The sequence below is a fragment of the Bombus impatiens genome, unplaced genomic scaffold (genome assembly GCF_000188095.3).
Source record: "Bombus impatiens unplaced genomic scaffold, BIMP_2.2 scf_0106, whole genome shotgun sequence".
Taxonomy (NCBI): domain Eukaryota; kingdom Metazoa; phylum Arthropoda; class Insecta; order Hymenoptera; family Apidae; genus Bombus; species Bombus impatiens.
The window spans coordinates 129,482-142,381 of NT_176525.1; the positions used below are offsets into that span (position 1 = coordinate 129,482).

At 35.0% G+C, this 12,900-nt stretch overlaps 1 protein-coding gene across 9 annotated transcripts in view; it reads left to right on the top strand.

Annotated features, from left to right (window-relative positions):
* The window catches only part of LOC100744677, a 126,354-nt gene that overhangs the window by 65,852 nt on the left and 47,602 nt on the right, over positions 1-12,900 (top strand). For 7 of the 9 annotated variants that reach the window (XM_033318645.1, XM_012380705.3, XM_033318647.1 and 4 more), the window contains one exon: positions 9,572-9,678. The exons of the other annotated variants lie outside the window; for them this stretch is intronic. In XM_033318645.1, the coding sequence (XP_033174536.1) occupies positions 9,572-9,678 (107 nt within the window). The remainder of the gene's footprint in view (positions 1-9,571; positions 9,679-12,900) is intronic. 9 annotated transcript variants of the gene reach the window in all.

Here is a 12,900-nt window from a genome sequence, read left to right on the forward strand (position 1 = left end):
ACTTTAAATAACGCGAAACATGTCTATGATTAAGGAATTAACCGAGGTATTACAATTTTTGTAAGACTGAATTTTTCATAGAAATACATGAACATAGAATGTATAGGATACATGTATAAATTAGTATTTTATATCTCAAGTCGTTCCCTGGCTTTTCTCTATTTGAACATTACGCACGTACAATAACTTGTAGATAAATCGTCTAATAGTAGTAATATTCGATGTTACATACATATCATTATATATATATATATTATACTATATATTATTATACAAAATGTCGTACGATTTTGATCATAAAAAAATTTAATGAATCGATTAAAACAGTTCTGTAATGATAAACCAGAAACTATAAAAATATTGACCTTTCCACAAGAAATAATTAATTAAATGATCGCTAACTTCAAAGAAGAAACACTCTTACGAATATTAGCATCGCAAAAGCTTTTAATAATTCACTTATTAAAACAATTCTACAGTGATAAAACACAAAGGATACAAATTTTCATTTCTGTTTCATCCGTTGAATAATCATCAACGAAATTATGAACTATGTATATTAAAAGGGAACGGTATACAATTAAAATTTTCACAAATTGAAATACTTTCGCGTAAACTATTTCAAAAACTGGTGAAAGGGAGCCTGTTACGTTTAAGCGCGTATTATTCCATTTCTGAAAAGACAGAAGCAGAATGAAATTCGTATTACACGTCAACTAGCAGAGCCACCGGGTGCGAAGTTTCGACTCGCGTTGCAAAACGAGCTCGAGAAGTTTTTGCATTTGCATGGGTTAGCCGCGCTGAGTCCAGTTATCGTAGGACCGCAAATTTGCGTGCGCAAATAGCGGCATTCAGAATGTGCAGGGACAGTGAAATAGGTAAATTTAGGTTGGCCGTCCGTTGCACAATAAAGAGCTCTGAAAGCGACTACGATCTTTTCCCTTTTCCCAACAACCTCACGCAACATGCCACGTCGCATTATTCTTTTTTGCGGAATCGTCCGGTTGGATCTGTCCACGAGAGCACGGAATTCAAAATATGTATACCCCACTTTCGCATTTTCCAGCTGAAAAACTACCAGTGAGCCTAATACGCTTTTGTTCTCTTCTACGATATGGTTACCAGCGAGGAGAATTGTACTTGTCGAGTTGGAGAATGCGGCCAGGCTCGAGACACGTGTAACAATTGGCTAAATTACAATTAGTCTTCCGTGAGAGCGACAAGAATGGACAGCAATTTCGCTATTAACCCGTTAACCAGGGAAGACGAATTGACTCATTCGAATTTCAAGATTTCAGATCTTCCATCTGTTTACGTGTCATTGCATTTCTAATAAAAATAGACTACATTATATTTGTATGTAAAAGGATTAGAACTAACGTCATCGATTTGTATCAGTTGAGAATTTTGGATCTTAATAGCCTAAATAATGGTATAGGAACACTAAATTTACGGTTGGAATTTATTTTAGAATAGTTATATATTTATTTGATAAACGATTTCAATGATATTCATCGATACACACTTGCACGCGTCTCAACACTTTCTTCAATACCAGACTGTTAACTGAACAGTTTTCGTTTCTCCGTTTTCGAGACGCCGCACACACATACTTCCACGCACTGATATTCACATACAAGTATCACTACTACGCAGCTAACTTAGTCTAGCACATAAAATCATACATATCTCAATAGTATCTTTCTTCGATTTTAATTTCATAATTATAGAAATTTCTTGTCGAGAAATGAGTCAACTAACAAGCTAAGAGTGCCAGGGATTAGGATTTGTTGCAAACAGTGTTTCATATGATACGAATAATTTCGTGATAGGATTTAAGAATCGAATCTGGGCGTTTTTTAATTGTGTAATCGAGACCTTGAATAAACAGTAGGAAAAGTGAGCGGTAAAAATTGAATTCAAAGAATTAACTATTATTTATAACCTTTAGAATCAATCGAATCAATTATCGCTGATCTCTGGCGATTTGAAAATGAAATACGTAATATAATGTTACATTTTCAAGTCTGCAATTTATATTGAACTCGATATCGACGCGAAATTATAGCGACGTTTGCTCGCTGACAGAAAAATAGATAGGTGTTTGCTGAATGAAAGAGCCCTGGCCCATTTTCTCTGTCAAAGTTCCTCGAAAATACCAACGAGACGATGCAGATTCGATGAAGGTTCGATCGATTGATCAAGATCAAACTTCCGATTGTAAAGCTGTGAAATTTGTAGCGGTGTCGCGATCACGTCGAGTCTTTGAGGTCACCGAGCTAATCGTTATATCGCAATGCACGTGGAATCCACTTAAATATAGAAAGCGTTTTATCGAAAACCGTGTGAGAAATAATCATCGATAGCGCGATGGATTTGGAGATATTTTCAAGAATCTGATAACAATCTCGATAACTTCTCAGAGAGATCTAATTAAAACATTCTGCAGAAATTTCCTTGAAATCCTAAACCGTAATCTCAATTTTTTAAACAATTTCGATAACTCGATGTAACAATCCGTAACAGATAGCAGAAATCAGAAACGAATACAAATTTTCACATAATTTCTCCAGTTATATCTCCAGTTATATTTACATAAAATAAACACACGATCTAGTACTTTCACGATGAAGTTTATTAGCCGAATGTATTTAACATTTGTTAACGTTTAATCGATAATCATGTAGATTAGAATTAAAAGTTGCTAAAAAGATTCCTCTATTAAACATCGTCCAAAAATCAACGATGCAACAAATGTAATAAATACTTATTGGAGATAGAACTAATATAAAAATTCGTAAATCACCTTAAAAAGAAATCCAAAATTGTGTAACACATATTTAATCCTTGGGAACGTTTCCTTCGGTAACTTGGTAAACAGTACATAGCGTGTATGGGATTAAGTCGAACATGTAGGTACATCTGGAAGTTAACGTCGGTAGTAACTAGTTTTCCCCAACCGACAAAGTTGAAAAGCATTTCGGGTCAACGAGTTACGGAACTTGTTAAAACTCGTCACAAAGAACATTAAAACGTATAATCACACAGATCACGATTGGAAAACCTACGGGACTTTTAGAATAATAAAACATCTTCCGTTGCATGACGATGGTTGCAAAGTTATTAAAATTCATGAGAAATATAAATTACACGTATAACGATATCACAATACAAACTAGTAATCTCTTTTTCTCAGATATTCAGATATGTAGCGGTAAGTTTCTCGTATTAAAATTGAGCAATTTTACAAGATTAAATGGGTCGATAGCATCGATGAACGATACTGTATCTTCCGTTACTTTTTAAGCTCGTAAAATCAGAATATCCACTCTGAGATATTTTTTTATTTGATTCTTTTCTTAAGAATATCTCATAAACCTGCTTTACCGTCTTCTAATCTGCTTATCCAAGCAAGTTCTTCAAACGACTTACGGCCACCACTTACAGCGACTCGAGCATTGATTTTGCTTTAAATCCAGAATTTACAATCGATACGTTTCGAATGTAAAGGGAGAATTTTTCAAAAGCTTCAAAAGTTTCAAAAGTAATTATTTTCATGAAAAATTTAATCACGAAGATTTTCGAAATTTATTAACTCCTTTGTGGTTGCATCGCAATATTTCACTATATACCGATTGTCAGACCGAGTTTTAATAAATGAAAAAAGAGAGGCTTAACCTTTACGGTGGAAGCAGCGTTTGACATTTCATTAAAGCCGGCTCATAATTTAACTGAACTTTAGTATTTTCATACCTAACAACATATTCATGGTGGCGTATTTTTATTAAGTTGATTTTAAGTACAAAATAATATGTTCTATGTTTTAAAAGCGAGAAGAATATTGCGTTTCCCGAAAGAAGCAGATGCCGTTCTTTGCCATTTAACTCTCGTTAAATAAATGAACAAATGCGATCTATTCTGGAAAATATACTTACGGCAAATTAATATCTATATGAGTAATTCAATTAATTCAAAATGCACAGCAGTTGAGAAAATAAGCTCCTCGAATAAGAATCTCCTCGATAAGGATTTAATATTCCTAATAAAAATAAGAAAATAAGACTATAATTAATAAAGAGCTTGTTGTATTCAAACAATCGCGTGTTTTATAAAAAGTATTCACGAAATGCTACAAACGTATAATATACTGGTTAACTTACGATTAGAATCGTTATGGAATTATTAGTATCTGCATAAATTATTTCAAAACACATGTATTTCAAAGTTTAGCAGAAATAGATGCAAATCGAGGATTGTGTATACACAATTTATGATTCTCGTTACGTATCATGTATTTGCAGCGTTTGCAAACTATGTATTATCGAAACTCTATCTTTACACTCGTTAATCTGCGTCATATTTTGCAGTATTCTTCGCGATATATGTTTCGTATACCTATAAGTCGACGTCGAAGTCGATGCGGCATTTGCACGGAAAAATTTTTATCCGAAAAAGGAAAAGATAATATATTTTGATGCATAGCAGTCATAAAAATCGGTGGAACATGTCCCCCGGCGTTTCTGTTATGTTCGATGTAAATATATATCAGTTTTCTAACTTTCAATTTATCGCCACCGTAATCAGATGCAATGATTTCCAAAATAAAGATATACGTATTAAATATTCATCGTGTCTTGTTTCTATAATTATTAATTAAATAGTGACGAGTTCTACGATTTCTCTTTTTCATATGAAGCACATTGATATTACGTTTACATTGATACAGAGTAAAACAGGCAATATGTATGGAAATTTCAAAAATTGAAACATATTATCTGTACATGTATGCCAGTTATCTTAAAAGCCATGACGTGTACTATCGGATTCCGATTAATGATAAAAAAACAAAAAAGAGAGTAGATCGAATTTAGCTTTCGTCGTTTGTTCGGACAAAACGAAAATATAACGAGGAAGAGATATCTTTTTTTTGTTTTTTCTATCAAGTCCTGTATATCTTAGAATGAAACTAAACAAACAACAAGCGCGATACGTCCACTAGCTACGGTCCAAACTGTTTGATCTACGTATAACAAGTAAAAGATATAACGAACTAACAGATGTGATAAAATTGCCAAAATAAACGGCGAATAGAATTCAATATTCACCTTCGCAATAATATCATATATACGTGTATTATTAACGAAAATTTGAAAATTTATATATCAATTTGAAATCGCATAAATGATTCTTAAAATTATGAAACAGGGAGCGATTAATATTTGCAATATTAAACAGAAAATTCTTGAAATTCTCACGAAAGAAATAATTAATATCAATTCGAAAAATTAAAATTAATATTTAATATCCATTAATTAATATCCAATGTGAAACGAAAAATTACCGAAAAAGTACCGAAAGATATTACTATACAACGCATTAAATTTCTTCATTAATTTTTTATTATTTTCTTTAATAAAATATTTCCAACAATCATAGATCGGTGAAGCAATTGTGCCATTTCCTCGAGTTATACGCGATGTTTGGTCCTGTGTTACGTCGGTCACGATCAATCCTACGAAATCGTACTATCGACTTGAATGCGATTAGAGACGCGTCGATCGGACTCATTATCAGTTATTAAGTAATCAACGGCAGCGCATAGGTCGAAATTGCAATTTCCGATGCAGGTAGGCAGGAACATCGATGTTGATCGTTCCGAAAAGCAACGGAAGTGCTCGTTCGCGTGCCTAATCCGCGTTCCTTTGCTTACTTCGAAACTTCAGCTAATAATAACGTAGTTGATCGGCCGGATAATTCCATTGCAAGCCTCATAATCGCTACGACGCTATGCGACGCCATCCTAATCGTATCTTCACACGCTGGGAAATTAATCAGCGATGCAGCTGCCTTCCAGGGGGCTATTATTGATGATCCGCGGCTCATTAGTGCGAATTCTGTAATGAGACAATACCACCGTGAATTATAATCAGACAATACCATTATCGATGCACGTCTCGGCACAAGAATATTTGGTCTTCTGGATTATGTTATAAAGAAGTTATAAATTGATATGGAGTTTCTTTAACAACCTGTTATACGTACCAGTAGAATTTCTTTATGAAAATTGTGTTATTTCGATCACTTGATCGATATATAGGAATACATATGAATAATTATACGAATTCAATTGTTCCTTATATTACATTTTTATCTCTTATCTTCATTTTCACGTAGAAGAAAATATTTGCTGTCTTAAACGAAATTTTGTATTCCGCGACTGATACTAATTATCAAGTTTGAGTAATTGAACGTGATCGTATCGAGTTCAAAGAATGATAAAAACCGTATAATCAGAGTTTATCAACGTTCTTGTTCGTAAGCAGTACTTTTTTAACAGTAGTTAAATTCGGTATGGATTTAACAATTATATAATACGTTCAATTTCTATTCCGAGATATTTGAGGCTGATTAAAACTATCATTACAAATTAATTAATTACTGATCTTAATAGGAAATAAATGAACTTATTGTATTATAGTATATTCATATATTATTCCTACGATATGAAAATTATTACGATAATATAATATATAATTCTTTAGAAAGTTATCTTCTCGATGAATATATCGTACTTTTTTAATTCAACTACTTAAACCTATAGACGGATAAAAATATTAGTTTGCAAAGTAATTCCATCTATCGTAACTCTTACTCATCCGCAATTATACTGAAGAACTACTTTCGTGAAATTACGCGAATCAAATAATATAAATCACAATCCACTCAACCATGTATTTCTTCTTAAATGGGTCATTCGCTTAACGCAAAGTATGTTTAGCTCCTTCTAAAAAAAACTTGTCGTTCATTTCCACGAGATTAACATTAATAGCCGATTATTATTCAAGCATCGTCTTTCCAATGGAGCCGGTCTTTCAACCTTTAGAATTGAAAATATCGAAATATCCGCTACTCGAAGCGATGAGCACGATCTAAAATGTCGATAAAAGCTACTAAGCGATCGGGTGTATAAATTAGTGGGAATCGGGGTTAATTAATACTGCTTCCCCGTTCGTGAATACGTTAAGAACCGATCCATCGAACGTCAATGGATAATTCATCGCGCAATGGTTGTTTCGTTTCAAGGTACTCCATGCTTGTTCATCGGTTACTAGTTAATGAAGCAGCTATCGTCGTCCTGCGAATGAGAATTGCCAGAGAAATAAGTACAGCGTCGTGTTTACCGGTCTTCGAACGTTGTATCAAGCATTTTTGCATCGCGTTTCACGCTCATGCCGCTGGAAAATCAGATATCCTCGCTAAATGAAGCGATGGAACGCGGAAAATTTGTATTTACACGGTGTAAATAAAATGTGAGTAAAAGCAAGGGAACGAGTTCTTTCAAAGATGAAAATTTTCGACTTTTTGTTCTGAAGAACTACAAACCCCAGATTAATAGAAATACATTTCCATGTTTGGGCGGAACTCGAGTATTTTTTTACAGGAACATAATTGCACGAACGATCGATATACGAAACTATCCAGTTTCTGAAAGTTATATTTAAGAGAATTTCGCTTTCATAGCAAGAATAAAAAGGATACTTTTCTAATTATAAAACTCAATCTTACAAATGAATAACTTTCACGTGCCTTTTTTCCTCGTATATTGGTAGAAAATACGCATGCTCGTATTGTACGAATATGATATAATTTCAATATAAAATAATTAAAGGAATTATTCGACAGATACGAAACAGACGGGCAAATAATTTCTAAAAACGAATATTCCTTACATCACACACCACGATTACATTCTCATCACGAAATTTCCCTCGTCTCGCGATTTTGCGCAGTCCAATATCACCTAACATGAATGGTCTGCAATGCGAAATTGTACAAGGTGTACAAAACGAGATTGGAAGCAACGTATCCAATGGTGACAGTATACCGACACGATATAATCGGAAAGCAATCTCTTTGAACGTGTCCATAACGTGAAAAAGGGCAAGGCAATGGCGACTGCGAAGCCAGGGTAAAAAGGCGCGAGAACGAACGTGTGAAATGAAACGAAAATCTCGCTATCATGCACAAGGCCGGGTCTCGTCTTCTCTGAGGGGGGAGGGGAGGTGAGAAAAAAATGTGTAAATATATCTAGTCATTGGTCGCACGTCCCGACTATGGCTCTCGAAAGGTCGAAGATACGTAGAAGAAAATTTAGTTACTATCGGACAATCAACGACCTCGTTAACCGTCTGATCGATGACCCGAACGCGTTAATTACAAAAGGGCGCATGTTCGCTGAAAATATCCGTTCTATGAAAAATATTCGTCGATAGAATGGATCCACGTAGTAGCACGGAAGTTGATTTATGCGCGATCAGACCGTGATATCGACGTTTCGATAAACAGAGTTATTTGTCAGTCGAAAAGTTACGAAGCGTACATTTTCGACAGTTTTAAGTTTGGATAAATTGCGTTTCTTTTCCTCGATAGCTTTCGCGGATCGATCAATTTGTTTCGGGTCCTTTCGACGGGTCCTTTTGTTTAAGAGCACAACATGGATAATCTTAGTTTGACGTTATTGAATTTTAGCTTCATTATTGAATTTTGGCTTCATTTGTATTTGTAGAAATTGATATGATCTTGTCATGTAACGATACGTATATAAATTCAGCTGTAAACAAAAATCTTGGACCTGATTGTTAGATGTATAGAGAAAAAATCTTATCGGGATATATTCTGAATAAAGCGTCGTGTGCAACGTGGTATGCTCAAATTGTAATAAGTAAAAATTCAACGAGATTTTGCCCACATAAACGATGGTGACCGAAACATCAAAGAACAGAATGTATTTGAATTATTTGAGAAAGAATTTTTGCTCTTCGATTTCCTATTATTAACAAAAATTATGCTAGAGAAACCTGTGTTGTTGATTTAATTTATTTCTAAAAGTACCTACTAAAACAGCAGTAAAAGTAATAAAAAATGTTTCGAATTGTTCCGAAGCTGTTCCAAAATCACCTTTAATCCTTAAAACCAAATATTTCGTCCAGTACTAAACAACAATAAAAAAATCCAGAATTTAATAAAAATACAGCATCGGTGTAACTTTACAGCTCGTTAATGAAACTTTCTGTTCCAACATGTCACTCAGAATCGTAGAATCAGCCTGAAAAGTCGTATACCGGTTCCGCGAGGGCGACATTTTAAAATCCCGAAATCAGAATACCAAGTGTGGCAACAAGATTCATTTGGTCAGAGCAAAAATGCGATTGCAATTAGAGGAGAGAAAGCAGCAACCCATTAGCAACCCTCGACGCAGTGGATTATCCCGTGATGCAATTACGACGAGCACGCGTTACACGTTGCACGCGACGCTTGCAAAAAGAAAGAAAACGTTAGTCGGAGAGTAAACGATGAAACGTGTCTCGTGCGAGAGGAAAAGAAACTAAAGGAAAATCGAGTGAAACGGACGACTCGAAGTTAGAAAAGATAGAATGGAGAATAGATAGGGAAACATGGGGTGAAGGAAAAAAAAAGAAAAAGGAAAATAGAAAGAAAGAGATGAAACAGGTAGGACGAGATCTAGGCCATTGGCACAGCACATGTGAAAGAAAGTCTCGTCGGAGTTTAGGTCAGTCTTCGGGGTCGACGAGGAAGCATATGCGGGTCACATGTCGGCGGTGAAGCAGTCAGTTCTGGACGGTACCAGCAAGTGGTCCGCGAAGATCGCCATTACAGGTTTGTGGCCAGCTCGTTGTGCCCGCCGGTCATGGCCGGTTATGCACCCCCTCCGTGCAACAAAACGATGAAACGTGCAGCGCTCGATTATATTACATCTATCTTCTCTATATACGATACATATTGTGTGTACCACCTGTGTGCCTCAATGTATTCTTCTTCTTCTTCTTCTTCTTCTTCTTATTATTATTATTATTATTATTGTTATTATTATTTGATATTTTATTTCTTTATTTATATCATCATTTGCAAAGTCATATTACACGCCACTTCTCACCGCGTTCTTATTTTATTCTATTTTCCATTTTCTATTTTCTCCTCCTTTACTTCTTCCCCTCACCTATGATCCTGTTTCTGTACTCCCACAACAATATGTATATGTTATTATCACATGATCGCGTATACATATTTATCTCACACATTGCTGTATCTCCTGTTTATCTGTGATCGTTAAATATAATTTCATCGTCGAATCTAACGCGCTGCCGGCTGCTGCTGTGTTGTACTAACTGTCACGTCTATATATTACCTATATATTCTATATATTGTGATAGAAATTTGGCTGTGCCTTTGTGGGAATGCACCCGTTCTTCGCATATCTGTATGAAAATAGAGGACTACACAGGTAGAGAGACAGAGAGAGAGAGAAATTTGGTTTCGCGGATCACTCGTGATATTCTCTCTTTTTTCATTAAGCTTCTCTTTCGACACGTTCACTGTATCGCGTTTACGTAAACATTATAGCAGCTCAAATAGAAAAGAAAATGTAATAATGAGGAAATTTTTGTGAAAAATTTTGTTCGATATTGCGAGGCTTTGCACCTACATGAGAATATTTTGCGCCAGTTATTACGAAAATATCTATTTGCAATTTGTCTGAATATTGCGTAACTCTCTATACGTATGGATTATTGCAAAAAGAATTCTATATGAAAAATATTTGTGTAGCATATTTCATGAAAATCCATACAACAGCGAACGTGTTAACTTATTCTTCATTCGTTACTCTACGTCTCTTCTTTTCTTTGCCTATTGCTCTGCTTCTATCTTTCTTGCTCTTCATTTCTGCCTCTGCATCTGTCTTTCTTTCGCTGTATCTTCCTTTCTATTTTACAAACGAATCGCTGCCTGTAAAAAGAGAGAAAATTATCTTGCGTTCCGTGACACCGGTCGAAAGTGTTCAAATGTTACGTCGCAAGATTCGTAGATTGCATTGTTCGTGTCGATGTGTCTTGATGTAGCGAGTGACAGTTTGCGTCTGTTGATGAATTTTTTTGGGAAAATAACGGTGTGCATAGAAGCCATGTATACATATCATATTTTGACATAGCGAATCTGTGACACTACGCGAATTAGACGAGATGTTTGGTTCGTCGAGTGGATTTAAACAAAGTCTTGTAAATGTTACTTCACGGAAATAGAGTTGCGTCGATGAGAGAGACACTAGCTTGTAGAAAAATCACGCGTTAGTCGCGAGTAGAAAGTTAATCGCAAAACACTGACAATGACCAATCTACACACGAAATGAACATTTTTTCGATTCGATTGCGCGTTAAATTGGAAAAATACCGTGTATACTTGCTAGAAGTAATATAACATGCTTGTTACTCGTGTTCCGTTTTGCAATAAGATCTTATTAAAATTCGTATAATCTGCATGCTTGTATTCTTTTATCGGAGTTTAATCTCAAACCTTTTTCTTTTAATTTCCAATAAATCTTCAATAAAAACATATTGTATACGATAGAGTGTTTGAGAAATAATTGGTAATAGTAAATGTATCCAAGTGTCGTTTTATCAAAGTTTCATTTCAATCGAATTTCTTTTAGTCTTTGATAAGTTTCAAACGAAGACATATCTATAACCAGTAACGGTTAATAAAAATTTGGCTATATCTCAAAACAAAACAAAAGAAACATTATTAATTGGAAATTTAGAAGATCAAGAAAATAAATTTAAAATTGAAATGGATTCAACGATTCATTTGTTAAATGAAAAATGACATGTACGTAGCCATAAGTAGACTAAAAATGAAAAAGACGCGCACGAGGTATATACAAAATAAAAGTATGTGAAATATCCAAATTTTTAACAAATACTTAACAAGTGTAAAACCCATAAATCTACATAAGAATTCACAATTTAATCAAGCTCAACGCCTTGCAACTTTAAAACTTCAAAAGTATTAGATTGTCCGCAAAGTGTCTTTCTTTTACAGACACGTCTTTTACAACGATGCATCTTTATACAAACATGAAACCTAATCTATCGAACGTTGTGATCTTTATTTCGATAGAACAAAATGGATCATACGTAATTCGACAAAATAATATAAAACGGGAAACGTTGTGCATCCATTATTTCCTTATAAAAGGAAAGAAACTTTTCGGACGACCTAATACATATCTCTAGACCGTACTCTCTCGCTTCTAATACAGTTTTAAAGAGTTAACGTACGTGTAACCTTCTTAAGTGAACCCCCAAACAACAAATACTCGTTTAACAGAGTAAACCCTCGAGGCAATCGCTTTACGAGTCTCCCGACCGTGTCTCAACCTACTTATTTCTCTATATGCACTGGTTCTAGCGAGTATACACGTACATGCACACAACGTGTAATTCCAAAAGGGACATGTACATGCGATGTGACGAACGGGTGCATACTTTTCACACGTCATCCTCCTTGGAGCACACGTAGCCCATAAATCCTACCGATTACTCTCACACGTCCGACCAACATCCTACACGCACGATGTTCGCTCGCGCGTTACACCGTGTCATCGTTACACACATACACACACGCGCGCGCATATATATGTCACCTGCATAATTTACATTCGTCTCTGGATACAAGAACATCGTTCACCGGCCATTATCGCGGCTACATTTTCCAGGACGTTCGTCTAACCTTCCGACCACAACCTCTTCAAACAGCCCTCCTTCGTCAGTCATTTTACCTTTCGCCTCTCTCGAATGAGAATTTTGCCTTCCTTGGATAAAATTTCGGTAATTATGCAGTTTAACAACTTTTCCTAATTTCTACTGTTCGACTGGAATCTTTTTTTTTTTTAGAATTCATAGGATTGGAATAGGTGTAAGGGTTGCTCTTTGAAAAATTATTGAAACTACTTATAAGAAAACGTTATACAACTTTTATATTTTCTCAGTTCAATCCACTTGGTGTTCGATATTTGCCAAAAGGATTAGATTAAATTAGATCGAA